This window comes from Xiphophorus couchianus, chromosome 8 (genome assembly GCF_001444195.1).
Source record: "Xiphophorus couchianus chromosome 8, X_couchianus-1.0, whole genome shotgun sequence".
Classification (NCBI taxonomy): Eukaryota; Metazoa; Chordata; class Actinopteri; order Cyprinodontiformes; family Poeciliidae; genus Xiphophorus; species Xiphophorus couchianus.
In genome coordinates, this window is record NC_040235.1 from 25,669,705 (window position 1) to 25,685,756 (window position 16,052).

At 42.2% G+C, this 16,052-nt stretch overlaps 1 protein-coding gene across 3 annotated transcripts in view; it reads left to right on the top strand.

Moving 5' to 3' along the window:
- Positions 1-16,052, top strand: part of ttc28 (tetratricopeptide repeat domain 28) — a 113,941-nt gene that overhangs the window by 73,541 nt on the left and 24,348 nt on the right. For all 3 annotated transcript variants that reach the window (XM_028025752.1, XM_028025753.1, XM_028025754.1), the window contains 11 exons: positions 1,845-2,066; positions 2,933-3,121; positions 3,215-3,311; positions 10,697-10,893; positions 11,683-11,836; positions 11,928-12,099; positions 12,199-12,367; positions 12,470-12,630; positions 12,960-13,448; positions 14,693-14,885; positions 14,981-15,061. In XM_028025752.1, the coding sequence (XP_027881553.1) occupies positions 1,845-2,066; positions 2,933-3,121; positions 3,215-3,311; positions 10,697-10,893; positions 11,683-11,836; positions 11,928-12,099; positions 12,199-12,367; positions 12,470-12,630; positions 12,960-13,448; positions 14,693-14,885; positions 14,981-15,061 (2,124 nt within the window). The remainder of the gene's footprint in view (positions 1-1,844; positions 2,067-2,932; positions 3,122-3,214; positions 3,312-10,696; positions 10,894-11,682; positions 11,837-11,927; positions 12,100-12,198; positions 12,368-12,469; positions 12,631-12,959; positions 13,449-14,692; positions 14,886-14,980; positions 15,062-16,052) is intronic.

Below are 16,052 nucleotides of genomic sequence, written 5' to 3' on the forward strand. Positions count from 1 at the left end.
GTAACAGAAATTCAAAGTGGTGTGTTGTTGTTGTTGTTGTTAGTCCCGATTCAGGCTGCTTGTGCTCCAACACCAAGTAGCATGATTACAGTAACTGTGATTGCATGAAAGAGGTTATTCTGACAGGGCTGCTCTTCACTTCAGGACAGAGTTTGTGGATAATTTCATCAGCCTGTGTGTTCGGGGATCTGTGTTTTGTTGGAACTTGACAAATTAAAGTCATTGTGGCTGCTGCCAGGAAAACAGGACTGTTTCTGCAGTGCAGTGGAAGTGTTGTGTCATACTGACCGGCCAACACGTTGTGTTATTGTTTTAACTGTGGCGGCCATCACTGCAAAGTGTTTAAGAGATGGCTCACGCTCCACCAAAAAAACATGTTTTTCCTCATCTGTTGTTTTTGCTGGGGTTTTTTTTAATACTTAAATCTTTCAAACCATCAAACAGATTTTTGCGTCGGACTTTGATAATGAGAGCAAGTACAAAATGCAATTTTTAGTCGATTATTTTATTTATTAATAATAATTCATTTAAAAAAAACAGATAAGAAACAACATCATGACATCTGGAACTATGTAGAGATCTACTCATAAATTTCTAAGGCTTTGAGACTGCAGCGAACCACAGTGAGTGTCATTAGTAAATGAGACAAAAATAAAGCACATGAGAACATGGAGAACTTTACCAGGAGTGGTCAGCCTACCAAAATGGCTTCAAAAGAGCATCATCAAGCAGGTAGCTGGTTAGAAAACAAACTAAGAATAAAACAAAAGCACAGCAATCCTCAGAACTGAGGTTCTTGTTCATGATTCAACATCAATAAATAGACAGGGCAACGATAATGTTCATGAAAAACTGCATGGATCTTACAGTAAGAAGAACACAAATGCCTGTATCACGTTGGCCAAAGAACATCTTCATGAGTCCCTGGAGTGTAAGGATGCATTCACAGCATCCCTGGTGTTTAGTCTGATTTAGTCGAACTCTAGTTTGTTTGTCTAGACAGTCTGGTACATATGGGGACATACGAATGCACAACTGAACTCTGACGCAGACAAAAACGGCGAACTTTGGCGCGGTTTCTATTTAAGTCAATTTCCAGTGGACTGGAAGCAGGAAGTGGACTTTAGCACAAGGCATTGTGGGTAAATACAACCAAAGCAAATGTGCGAGTCTAGCACTAGAGGAGGAAGTGGCTCATCATCTTTAATCAAAGACAAATGAGAAATCCTACAACTGCTAAATTCTGACACTACTCCATTTTTGTTTACATTTTATGAAGAAGGAAGTTGCACTCAGTGTTTTCTTCAGAGGTTTTCTTGTTGTTTCATTCCAGTGGAACCACTGGCGCTGCACCAGTTGTTCTTGGTGTAGCGCCACCACAGGTGAGGTGAGGATCAGGTTTTATTAAACGGTTTGGATCGTTTGACATAACAGTGCAGTGTGAAAGAGAACCGCAGCAGCTGAAAGAGGAACAAATGTTGTGTTGATGAGTCTACCGGACTATCAAGTGTGAAAACATCCTTTGGTAACTGAACATCATAGAAACAGTAAAATGTGGAGGTGGCAGTGTGATGGTGGGGATCATGGTGTGCTATGCTCCATCAGGACCTGGACAACATTTCACTGCAGATAAATGGATAAATTTCACAAAATGTCAGAAGACATTAAGACATTTAAGATTGAAATCCCTTAGGTAACTATCCAGCATGCTTATTTTCTACCAAGTATTATTTTGTCTTGCCAAATTGGAAGGTCAAGGATCGTTTTCCTCTCCACTCTGTGACCAGGATGTCCTTGTATTTGCTTGTGTGAGTTGTGATTGTGCACACTGTGTGTGACTGCAGGCGGCGTCGGGCGCCCTCAGCAGCCTGGGCCATGTGTACACCGCCATAGGGGACTACCCCAACGCTCTGGCCAGCCACAAACAGTGTGTCCTGCTGGCCCGCCAGACCCGGTGCCAGCTGTCTGAGGCGCGCCAGCTGGGCGACATGGGTGCCGTTTACACCGCACTGGGAGACTTCCCCAACGCCGTCCAGTGTCACGAGCAACACCTGGATATCGCGAAGGTACGAGAGACGTGACGTGAGAAGCATTCACTCACCTTTCAGGTTTTTTTCCCTGTGTTATGTAGTTCTGTTAATGTTTTTGAGGTGATTTTGTGACAGGACAACATTGTAGATATTTTCACCAAAAAACTCTTTGCTAGAAATTTGCTGGAAAGAAAACACAGAAATTATTAAATCAATCTCAGAAATGTTCTAGAAAAGCATGGAAATTTATTAGATTGATCTCAATTCCAGCTAATTTCTGAGCTTTTTGGTGGAAATGTACTCCTCCTTTTTTCTTCTTTTTATATGTAAATATATTTATACAAATGTGTGCATATAGTTTATATATGTATAAAAACTTTTTAAAGCCCTGTATATTTCCTTTTACCTAACAAAACTGCACCACAGTGTTGCTCTATCAGATAAAATCCCAATAAAATCCATTAAATCCATGTGAAAGTCGATTCAATGGTTCAATGGTAGTGAATTGCTGAGCTGGACTTTTATGAGGATACAAATTCTTTAAAAAAAATAATCTCTTTAGGTGGCATGTGGACAAACTATTTTTTATTTTTATATTAGAGTCTTACAAACTAAATGTGACATGGAAGAAAAATAAAATAAAATAGTGACCACGAATTAAATAGCTTATGGAAATGACTTATTTATTTTGTGGGAACAACTTAATTATAGCAATTTGTGGCCACAAATTAAATAAGTCCTGGCCACTAGTTGTTGTTGGGGTTTTTTTTTTCCATGTCACCAGATGAGCTTTGTAGCTAACAGCAAATATTTAAACTTTTTTTAATTATTAGCAGCAACGTACAGTATGTCTTGTCAAGAATAGCAGGATTTTATTGATACAGTGTTGATGTCTTTGGCAGTCTATGGAGAACCGGAGAGAGGAGGCCCGGGCGTACAGCAACCTGGGCAGCACCTACCACTCACAGCGGGACTTTGACAAGGCCATATCTTACCATACCAAGGTGCTGGAGTTGGCGCGGGAACTGTCGGACAGATCGATTGAGATGAGGGCGTTCGCCGGTCTGGGTCACGCCGCTCGATGCATGCAGGTGGACAGAAAACCTTTTCAAGACACTCACTGTAGATCGTCATTCCTGAACTACGACTTGATGAACGTTGTTTTTATTGTGACCTTTCTCCAGGACCTGGAGAGGGCCCGTCAGTACCACCAAAGCCAGTTAGAGATTGCTCAGGAGCTGCAAGACAGGGCGGCACAGGGCCGGGCTTCCTCTAACCTGGGTAACTCCACTCCTACAGTTGTTCAGGTTTTGTTTGTGATCGATGGTTTTCCTCTCGGTGGCGGAAAGCTCTGTCAGCGTTTCCACACAGGACCCTTTAAAGCCTCATTAAGCTGTTGAACCACTTTGGACAATCTGGTTTGCATTGAACCGCACCGTTAGCAATCCCAATGAAGCGGCGTTGACACGTTTCTGCATCAGAGTTGGCTGTAGCGCTCACACTGTGACACTGCGACAACCTGGACTGCTATGATGAATCGGGCGATGGGAGCGTTAGATAATGCGAGACTCCATGACCAAACCTGTTTCTGTTTTCAGAGCCTATCACATGACTCCATCGGTGGCTCTCTGGATGAGCAACGCTCATGTTTTATTAAGTAGGTTTTGGTTTCTGCGACCCCAGTGATATCTGAGAGGCTGTGAACCCAACTCCAGTGCTGAGTGGACAGCTCACCATCCAGGGCCGATGTTTGGGCCCTGAAAGGGGCCAGCAATTCAAATATGACCCCATGAAGCTGCTAATAATGAAAGTATTATCAATTGAGAGCTTTTATTAGGGGTGAGAATCGTTCACCAACACACAATATGACTCAATTCTGATTTTTGGGACCACAATTAGACTAAAAATGTATTTCTTTCCAAGTCAAAACAATTATTCAGAATGATTTCTGCTTAAACCTTTTGGTGTGTAAAGGATCCTCCTGAATTACTTCAGTCTGCTTTGGAAGGTAGAATGACAAAATAGAGATAAAGTGACACGTTTATTAAATTTTAAATGTTTGTTTTCAGAGAGAGAGAACACTGCACCTTTCTGACCACGGCCTCCTCTGTGGATAACTGCTTTGCAAATTTCCATCCAGAGATTTTGAGCCATTTGACAGTCTTTGAAATTATTTAGCAAAGCATTATAAGAAGTCTACATATTTCCGCACCACGTCGGATAAACGTCCCGTAGTCATGTCGCCCGCGGATACAAAAAAAACGGATACTGGAAGCGGACTGGCTTTAGCGAAATAACAGTGCCTGCCTTTGTAACACAACCCCTGCTTTTACATTTGCTCTTCAAACCGAAAAGGTTGGAAACATGCAGCTGAGTTGATCAGTGAGTTCTTGACCTCTTTCCGTGGTGAAATGTTGTTCTCATTCTCTCTGGAGCCGGCTGCGGTGTTGTGTGTTGGGCAGCATGTTCACATTGCTCACTGCCAGCTCTGTCTGCAGAAGGCGAACCCTAACATCTACCTGCACTTCACGGGCCACAGGATGTGCCTCAGACTCTCTGAACTAAAAGGCCCGAAATCGAGCAGATCAACCGGATTTATCCCGTTTCCTCTCGCCTTCTCATCTCGGTTTAAAGACAACAGAGTCACGCCGTCGCCACAGAGTCATGTTTTTGCCGTCTGAAGTGAGAGAGAGAGAAAACGAAGCGCAGGAGGTGTTTTGATGTGTGACTAACAGGCCTAAGCTGGAGTTGCTGACACTCTCCTGACAGACGAGCCTCAGTCTGTGGTTCAGATCAATGTTTCAGCTCATCATTTATGGATGATTACAGTTCTTTGACTGCTGACTTGTCAAGCCTCCACTCTTCTCTCCTCCGTCTGTGTCTCCGTCTTGTTTTTTTCATTTTCTACCTCTCTCTTGTTCTTACCTCTGCTCTCATTTCTAGTAAGAATGAGAGGGAATTCAATTGAATGAATGGCTTTTATATCAGATCCTATTGTCCAGCTGCTCATTGAAGATCTTTGTTTAATATTGGGCTGAAACGAGGAATCAAATTAATTGTGATGAATTGAGATAATCGTCAACGAATTTAGTCATTGATTAATCAATAATTGGAGGCCATTCGCTAAAAGAACAACATACTCAAAGAACCACCTAAGACGAAACTACAAAAAATATATACATTTTGAATTTAAGATAAGAACAAACCTCTGTCTGTAAATATGTCTCAGCCAAAAAAAAAAACACCTAGTTTTAGCTTCACCGTGTCACCTCGCCTCCAGGAGGCGATTGTTTCTCAACATCCGAGGGTCCAGACCGTCTGGACGAGGCAAAGTGTAGAACAAGGCGCTGGTTTTTACAAGGGTACAGTGAAATAAGAACGTAACAGTTTTTTTTCCATCGGGCGTTTTGACTCTTTGGACTATATTTAAGCAGACCCGGTTAATTCACAGCAACCGCTTCCCTCTCTCTGTGGAGGAAGGAGGTCATAGATCACTGATGTCCTCCCTAATCTCCCTCAGCAGAAAGCCTGCTCATCAGATCTCAGCTCATTTTCCACATCTCTAATCCCGGCTGCTCATGCTGTGGCCCGTCCGCTCGTTGGGGGCATGTGGAGGGGGGGGAAATCCCGACGTCCTCCAGAGTCTCTGCTCATCAGACACGCTGCGCTTTCGTCATAGGGGAAGCTCTTCGTTGGGTTGCAATTACCGCGGCGTTTGCGGTGTTACCGAGGCGATGTGCAACCATAACCGAGTCTTTCTGCCAACTCTGCAGGCGTCGGTGTAATCCTCTTAGCTCAAGACCCAAACGAGCGAGGTTTCATAATCAGCCACATCCTCAACTCCCATCAGCTGCTTTTAAAATACATACTCAGGCTGGCAGAATCATTCATTCCGGGTACGTTTTTATATTCCATCATGTTGCAACCACAAGTCTCAGCATTTATGTTTTATTTATTGAACCTGAACAACACAAAGAAAATGAAATATGGCATTAGAATTTTTCTCTTTTTTTTTTTTTTTACAAATAGCTATCTGGAAAGTGTGTGCATTTGTATTTTGTCATTGCAGCGCCACCTTTAGTGTGTGTTTGGGGTGTGTTTCAACATTTTTGCCTGTTCTTCTAAACTCAACTTGTTTCAAATCTCACCACAGATTCTTAGTTTCGACTGGGCCGTCGAAAGTAAGAATCTTTACTTACTTGGCTCATTAATCTGAGCCATGTCATGATTTTCACAGCATCTCCCAGGTCTGCCAGAAGGTCAGCTTCAGGCTGTGTGACATGTGATGAGCTAAAACGAGGCTTCTTATGCTTTCTTTGAATAATAGCTTTCTTTTTGGGACCTTTTCACAAAATTCTGTTCGTTTCCTTTCAGTTCAATCGGTCTACAAATGTCATTTATAGGACCATAACATAAAAAGTGATTTCAGTTCAATCATACATATATTCTAGTTGATCCTAGTTATCAAACAGTGGATCAAGTTCTGTTCATGATTCAGATTAGTTAAAGTTTTCTATCTAAGGAAACGCACTGAGTTACTGACCTGCAGAATTCACTCCTCCTGGACGAGCACCCATACGGTTTTGCAATAAGTTCATGTTTTTAGGCCAAAGACCTCCGAAACGTAACATCACAAATCAGCAGGTTTACCATCCAGAAACCACTTGTTCAATTCTTGTTTTGGCTGTGCCGGAGGCTCCACGTCTACTTTTCGAAGATATTCAGTTGTATAATGGCGCGTCTGTTTGCAGCCATTTTCTCGTGCGAGGTCAAATGTAGATGTTTGGGGGTCGCGGCCAGCAGCAGCTTATCTTGATTTAAAGTGACAGAGTACCCACTGAACTAAAGTCTCAGTATCTAAGAATGATTCTGTGCAAAATGTGCTATAATGTGGAATGTATCCTGACTTGTCCAAGAAGCAAAACAGTTCACCTTTAATTTTAAACTCTGCTTTAAATGTTACCAAAACTTTCTCCCTGACCTTTCTGCTGGACTTCTTCGTCTCCATGATGCCTTTTGGTCTCTGATGACGCAAAAGTGAACTCTGTTTACTAATGAGGTGAATGCAGTTACACTAAATGTTTCACAAGTCCATTAATTATCTGCCACCTTGTGTTCGTCTGTCACAGAAAAAAAATAAATTAAAATAAAATCACAATAAAGAGCAGTGAAGTTTGCATTTGCAACGTGACAGATGTGTAAACGCTCCGTGCAGACGACGGCGTGACAAACTGCTGGATGTTTTCCTGCTTCTTCACAGCTGCCTGCTTCATTTAGCTTCACTTTTCATAATGTGTGCAAAAACATGCATGTGTCATGTCTGTGAACGCCTCATGCACACAGACGCTCTTTGAGTTCATGTCTCACCGACTGCGACATATTACACAGCTGCAAACCGTGCAGTGAAATTCCAGTAAAGGACACTTACTTTGAATAAAATATGTATGATTTAATTAGTCAATTTCTCTCTACATGGATTCATAATTATTAACTTACTTCTAATATTTATTCATGATTATTCATTTTACTTCTGTTTTGGTTATTCTTGGTTGTGTGTTATTCTGTGTTTTCTTATATTTTAGAGCAGGTTAGATAAATGACCATCATAACAAATGATAGTTTTTTATAATGATGATATTTGTATTAAGCAAACAGTTGTTGCTCTTTGATAGCATATTGAATTTATTTCACCTTGTAAAAAACATGGAAAGTATTTATGAAAGGATCTCCTCCAAGGTCACGTTTAGGGAAGCTGGGTCTTTTTCAAACCAAATCGGAATTGATTCAAAATTCATTAATAATTTGGTTTAATGCAAACACTCCAATTTTGAAAAAAAATTGGAGTTTATTCGAAATTAGAAAATAAACTGGCTTAACGGAAACAGGCCAATTTCAAAAAGATTTTGCGAATTGGAATTTATTCGAATTTTGTTAAGAAAATTAGCTTAATGCAGTTGTTCCCAAAGATTTTCTTCTGGGTAATGGATTACAATCAACCCCCCCCCCAAAAAAAATCAACTGGGCACACACATCGTTCAACCAGACATAAACCTATACACATATTTTGTTTTCAAACTCCGCTGAAGTTTATTTCTCACATGAAGCCTAGGCGCAAATTCAAACTGGAAGACTCTTTTATCCCCACCGGGACCGTTAATTGAAGCGACCAGCCCACAATCGTCCACCTATCAACGCTGGATCAAGCCACGTCACGTCCAATCATCGACCAAGTCCCAGCTGATAAGGACCTTCATTCATGGCGTCCTTCGCTCTCCAGCCGAGCTCAACCCACCACCACCCCTTCTCCTCCATTTGCCCGGTCCTGAGGCCCAGACCCTTCTTCAACCTCCACCACCAGTGTGGGCCCGGGGGGATGACGTTCCTAACAGCATCGGGGATGCTCATCTGAAGCCTATCGCTAACACGGCGATAACCGTTATCCCCAGCCGGGGCCCGAGCGCCAAAGACTTTAAATTCTGTTTGTCAATAAACTCTTCTAATTGTCTTCTTATCTCCATCTGAGTCTCTCCAGATTGAATTCACGTTGCAACAAAACACACTACAAACCATCTTTACAGTGAAACACTTTTGTGTAACTGTTTTAATTTTTTTTTCATTCATCCATACCACTTCCTGTGTCCCCCCTGCAATGGCCCCTCACTTTGGGAACCACTGGCTTAATTAGTTTTGAAAAAGAAAACTCACGTTTGACATATTGAAAGTGCTGTATTGCAAGGGAAATCCTTTTTTTCACATTACAAGTCATGTGATCAACAACCGGACGTTACTACTGGCAAAAACAACAAAGAAGACGACAGGAAGTGGTGTTAGCGGATGATAGTGCAACATGTTTTTTAATGACTTTTCTCGTGAACGAACTTATTCACATGATTTTAACTGTGTTTCTTATTTAACGGAAACACGGCAATTGCAAAATTGTGTCTTTTTCACATTAACGGAATAACGACAAAGGTTTGGGCACACTTGTAATAGAAACAAAACCCAGCTAGTGTGTCGCTTTAATGTGCTTGGAGTAAAGTAGCTGCTGATTTTGGCTTTTAGTGGCATCGCTGGCAGAAAGAAAAGAACATCCGAGAGACACGCGTGAAACCAGAGTCAACATGTGACCTCGTCCATCTGGTGTCTCGACGCCCCCTGTAATCACACTTCCCTCTGTCATTCATCATTTGCCCCAGTCTCTTTCAGGAGCAACAGAATCTGTACACACACCAGGTTCTCTGCATTTCTGTCTGTGAGAAATCGATTCCGCAGCAAGTTCTTTCTGTTTGACGGCTTCTCGTCTCTTTGACAGCTTCCAAAACCATCAAGGATTTTCAGACCAAGTCTTTTAAGTATCAACTGTATGAACGTAACCTGTTTTTCTAAACTACAACCATTTCCCAGTCTTAATACTAATAGAAGAACTAGAATGATTTAGATTTCCAATTCCCAACATAATGACGGAGAGAGTTATTTCTTACTCCATAAACTTTAATTTCCTAAGATCTCTATGCCTTAAAAAAAAAAACGTTGAAAACCCTAAATTGTGATTAATTCAAAACACTCAAAAAAAACTTAAGATTATACAGTAAATACAAAAATGTGGAATAAAAATAAAATTCTTCCATTTCCAGTTTTAGATTGTAGATTATTCCTGAGGTGAAACTCTTTATCTCAAGTGTCCCAAGCTCCTTATTCTTCAATGATCAAACTTCTCTGGCTGTGTCTCTAAAATTTGTGTTGTTGACGGAGGAAAGCTTCATCACAGGAAACGTCAGGATCCTCACCGCAGCTTCCTGTCCCTGGACAGAGAATCTGATCCGTGCGTCTGCACTGAAGAGCCTCAGCGGCAGATATTATTAGATTTGTTGGGTTTCCGCCCCGAAGCTTATGAATTATTTACTGCTCTGCAACAGTATCTCATATTTCACAGGTCTGACAATAATGTCAACCCTGACTTTCACAGGGATGTATTATATTTACATTTCTAAATCTTATAGTGGGTTATTACTATGTTTTTGAACCTGCGAGACAAAAGCAAAGTAGTTAATCCATAATCATCACAAAGCTCCAGCAAAGAAAAGATTTAAAATCCAATTCAAATTCAAAGATGCTTTATTTATCCCAAAGGGAAACTAAGCATTGCTGTAACTTTAACCATCCAAGTATCTTCAAAGAGTCACTGCAGATGGTGATGCTGTGGGAAGGATGAATCTCCTGTAGCAGTCAGTGTTGCTACGAATTTGATGAGGCCTCTGTTGCTTTATTACAGTCTCATGACTGTCATACATGCTAACGTCTCCATTTCCCGGCAGCAGAGACGATCTTCCACGACAACATGTCCTGGACGACTCCGTCAGTTGTTAGCTAGCACTGCTAATCCGCCTCATTTACTTTGGCACGTAAAATTATTCTTCCAGGCGGCCGGGTTCTCCCTGTTCTGACCTGTAAAAGGAGGGATCCTGTTCCTGACGGCTTTCTCAATCCGCAAGGGATAATGCAATGATTGTGAATGATTGATTTGTTTATTGATTTGTTTACTCTTAGATTTAAAAAAAAAAAAAAAAAACTTAGGCTAAAGCTAAAGATGAGTGAGATTGTGCTTCATTGCCTTTATTTGCTTTGCTGAGTGTCTTGCTGTTATTTTCTCTCCTGCTCTGAATCAGGCATCATACATCACATGAAGGGGGAGTATGAAACGGCGCTGAAGCTCCACAAAGCCCACCTGTCACTGGCGCAGGAACTGGGTGACTACGCAGGGCAGGGCAGGGCCTACGGGAACATGGGCAACGCCCATCATGCGCTGGGCGTCTACGACCAGGCGGTGCGGTACCACAGGCAGGAGCTGCAGATCTCTCTGGAGGTGAGTTCCTGCGGTCTTCACTTTTGTAACTTTGGGTTGAAACGACTTAATTGTGATTAATCGATTATTCAAATAATCTTTGATTTAATAACCAATTTATTGTTAACTGGAGCACAGACTCAGAAATTGGCGATTTGCTGAAAGAACTAAATACTCGGAGCCGTAATTAATCCAAAACTGGACAAATAATATGAACGCTTGCATGTAAGATGAACAAAAAACTTTTTGTCTGTGAAAATGTTCTACCAAGAACTTCTCAAATAAAAGCTGCAGCTAATTAATTAATGAATCTATAAATTACCTAGTGCACAGTAAAGGAAGACATTTTTTTTTTGCATTTTAGGCATTAAAAATGTTATTTTAATATTTAAAAATGGAATTGATTTCTATCATTTAATATATTTGTTAAATTGTATTTAAAAAATAGCTTAAGTGGCTTATTGAAAGATTTGCAGAATGTGACAATATTTCATCCAATTAATCAATTAATCTCTGAATAATTGATTGAACAATTATTGTAATTATTAAAATATGCTAAATGTGCCAACTTTTTAAAAAATCTGATTAATTGATAAATTGTCTGAATAATTCATGGAATAATTATTTCAATGAATATTAAACTTTGTACAATGTGCCAATTTAAAAAACAAACAAAAAAAACTATTAATCGATTAATCATCTGAAAAGCTGATTGCTAAAACATTGTTTAGTTGCAGCCATTTTTCTGACACAAACATTTAAGAGTGGATATGACATTTCTGGAGTGACTCTTCTGTCTTGGCGCTGCAGGTGAACGATCGCCAGTCGCAGGCCTCCACTCACGGTAACCTGGCGGTGGCCTATCAGGCGCTGGGAGCTCATGACCGTGCTCTCCAGCATTACCGTCACCACCTGACCATCGCACGGGAACTCAGAGACACTCAGACGGAAGCGAGAGCCCTAGGCAGGCCAAACAAAAGAGAAAGATAGATTTTTTTTTTAAAATAAAGCAGTTCTTGAGCAGGTGTGCTAACACTTCTGACTTTGCTCTGCAGCAAACCTGGGGAACTTCCACAGCTGGAGGGGAGAGTACGCTCAGGCTCTGCCCTACTACCAGCAGTACCTGGCTCTGTCCCCGGGGCTGCAGGACCTGGAGGGCGAAGGGAAAATCTGCCACAACCTGGCCTATGCTCACTACTGCCTGGGACAGTACAAAGACTCTGTCAGGTGAGTGATCCATTGCTACGCAGGTGAAAGCTTTTCTTTTTTGTTTGGAGGTTTGGTGAAAAACCTCCTTGATTTGAAACATTTTTGTCGATTTCTCAGGTATTATGAGCAGGACCTGGCCCTGGCTAAAGACCTGCAGGACAAATTAGCACAAGCTAAAGCCTACTGTAACCTGGGTTTGGCCCACAAAGCTCTCGGAGAGTACATCCAAGCAGAAGAGTGTCAGAGATACCTGCTCTCTCTGGCTCAGGCTCTGGATAACACACAGGTCACCCAGCTGACGCTCTGTTCACTCACTCACCGTGGAGCTGCAGGTTTTCAGGCAGCAGTCGACGTTAACCGGCGGTGTTGTGTTTATGTTGGTCAGCAGGCGGTTTTCAGGGCCTACGGGAACCTCGGGGACGTGTTTGTGTGTCGGGGGGATCCGTCCGGAGCGCTCAAGTTCTACCAGCAGCAGCTGGCTGTGGCTCAAAAAGCTGCCGACCAGAAGACGGAAGCCGACGCGTACGCTGCACTGGGATCAGTTCACAGGTAGTGAGGAAGTTCACCGTTGTGTGCTTTGACCTCTGCACGGTGACAGCAGGTGCTGGGATTACGTTTTGTTTTCTTTGGAGAACGAAATTTGCATCTCTGGATCAGAATCCTTACCTCAATGTTTTTAAAGATTCCCAAAGGGTCCAACATTTCCAAATCCAACATGTTAACAGAGTTAAAGAGAGATTTTATTGTAATCTGCTCAGCCTTCCTGTTATCTGCTCTCTCTCTCCCAGCCTGAAGGAACAGCGAACCTTTCTTGACTTTCCTCTCCCTTCATTTGTAACTCCTCTTCCTCTGCCTCCCCACCCTTCTCTCCCACGCAGGCTGCTCCGCCAGCTGGATGCTGCGCTGTCCTTCCACAGCCGGGAGCTGACTCTCCGTAAGGACCTGGCTGACCCCCAGGGGGAGTGCCGGGCCCTGGGCCGCCTGGCAGCGGTCCACATGGCGCTGGGCGACTACACCACGACCTTCCAGTGCTACGAGGCCCAGCTGGGGCTGGCGCAGGGCCTCCGGGACGCTCGATTGGAGGCCCAGGTCCATGGGAACATGGGCATCACCAAGATGAACATGGCGATGTTCGAGGAAGCCATCGGATACTTCGAGCAGCAGCTGGCCATGCTGCAGCAGCTGAGTGGCAGCGAGGGCATGCTGGACAGAGGCAGGGCCTACGGGAGCCTGGCCGACTGCTACGACGCCCTGGGAGACTACGAGGAGGCCATCCAGTACTACGAGAAGTACCTGACGGTGGCTCAGAGTCTCAACCACGTCCAGGACCAAGAGAAGGCCTACAGAGGTCTGGGAAACGCACACAGGTCGGTGGCAGCTGGTGGAAGGAAAACTTCCAAAACCTGCTCCTTATTTGGTGGAGCCCTTGCTGTTTTAGGAACCTCTACTTTACTTCCTGACCTGTTTCTTCTGAATATTATTGTTTTCCTTTTTCCCTTTTGTAGCCCAACTGAAAGGGGTTAATAGTTATAGTTCTATTTTTTACATTTATTTTCCTTTATTTGATTTTGAAAAACCGCAGGTCTGTTGAGTTGACAGGAAGTTTGCCACGCCACAAGTTAGCTTACTGTGACATTGTGTTCATACCTGGAAGTGGGTTACATTTATAACTCTGATATCGACTTACAGTAAGCTGAAAGTTTACCAGCAAAGTAAACATCTGGATTCGAACTGGAGCTAAAAACGATGGAGCTCATACAAAATGGCGACACAAAAAAATTAATACACTTTCATTGTACATTTTCCTGTAATATTGGCTTTCAACTTTTATTTTCTGGTGTTTTTTCTTATTAATTACAGTAAAGTAAGAAAAATAACAAATTAATTCTCTAAACACTAAGTCATCATTTTGGGACTATAAAGGATATTTTTGTAAGTGAACAACAGGACAGGTGCCAATCTTCCCAGGAGAAGATGATGGTTAACATAGCCTGTTAAAGTTCATGACACAACATGTTTTAAAAAAACTGATAATCCTGGTGAGATGATTGGTAAAAACACACTAAACAAGACATTTTGAGTCATATTTGACTCTCCATGCCAAAACTAGGAACAAGTCAAAGAGACAAAAACAAAACATTTAAACCATCAACTTGAAAGTAATGATTTTCAGGTATTTATGCAGAGTATACCAGGTGAATTCACGAAGAAACCACCACAGGCTTTAAATCGTAGTTTTGAAGGATTTCAAATTGTAATCTTTGTAGTTCATTTACAAAGTACAAAAACACAAAATCTTACCAAGTATATGTTTTTCCTAGTTTATAATCCTAATATTTTATTACACTAAAAATAAGACTAAACTTGATCCACTGGCAGATTATTTCACTTGTAACAAGACATTTTTCTCATGTTAAAAGTGAAGAAATCAAATCTGTTCTCCAGAGTGCGAATGAGACGTTAGTGAAGAGAAGGGAGAGCCTGATTTGGTTCAAACTCAGCTTCTGTTAAAGTGTCAAAAGAGTGTAAAAGCACTTTAGTACGCCAAAAATATGTCTAAACAATCTGTTTGGTTTTTTTTTCTTCTCCTCCGTTTTCCCTGTGGGTGCAGGTCCATGGGCAGTCTCCAGCAGGCGCTGGTGTGCTTCGAGAAGCGGTTGGTGGTAGCCCACGAGCTGGGCGGCGAGGGCGGGGGGAAGGCGCAGGCTTACGGGGAGCTGGGCACCCTGCACAGCCAGCTGGGGAACTACGAGCAGGCCCTGTCCTGTCTGGAGCACCAGCTCAGCATCGCTCGCTCAGCGGGGGTAAGGTTCACGCTGCCAGGCTGCCAATCTGGCAGGAAGTAGTATTTGTGAAATGTATATCGGAGACAGTGATAATCCCTCGTTTCATGTGGCAGGATAAATCCCTGGAAGCCGAGGCGAGCGACGCCCTGGGAGGCGTTTATCAGCTGATGGCAGACAACGAAACTGCTCTGCAGGTTTGTGCTCTGCTACTCTTTCTTTCTATCTGTCCAGTCAGCGCAGCATAAAGAGCAGAGGCAGGTGAAATGTCCAGAGGTGTGTAGAGTGTCCAAAAGTTGTGTTCCAGTACGAATTTCACCACATCAACATGTTTCTGCTCAAGTTAAAGTAAAGAGACACGACTCAAGTAAGAGTGGTTTGGTAAAACTCAAGTATTTGGTAACAAATCATTCAAAACATCTTTTAATGTTTAAAAAAGACCAAATCTTGTTTTTTTCAAAGCTGCAGTGTGTAACTTTTATTTAAAAAAAAAAAAAATTTATGCATTTGTTGGAACTGTCAACAGAATGATATGAGGGACATAATCTGTGACAAACATCCATCTCCTCTGCCTAACTCGAATCAGCCAATCAGATCCAGGAGGCGGGTCTTAGCGCTGTCAGTCATCCCTCGTGTGGCGTTGCTCATTCCTTCTTTCTCTTCCCCCTTTGCTCTCTGCTGCACTACAGCTAGCATAGCCTGTTGTAAATGCTAAAGCTAGTTAGCATTCCCACTGATGACTGCGGATGAACAGTTTTCCAGTAACTGTTAGCTATTTCTCCACCTTTAGCACATTTAGCAGCGCATTCAAAAGAATGATTGACATCATTCAGTGAAGTTCCTCACAGTAGGCCTGTCACTATAACAAATTTTTGCTGGACTATAAATTGTCCCGGAAGATATTGTGATAAATGGTAATATTGTTGTTTTGGACCATTTTCAAGTAGTACAATGTTAATGGCAAAACAATTAAAGAACACATTCTCCATGATGAATAAACTTCATATTCTAATGAACATTTTACACTGGAACTGGAGGACATTTTAAATGTCCAAAACAAAACAACAGAAACAACAAATAAAATGAATGATGAAGGCTCAATGAACTGAACAAGGGCTGGTTGAGACCAAAGCACCAGACTGAGGCCTTCTGTCATTAAACGTTTTGGTAGAAAGAGAAAATCATGCA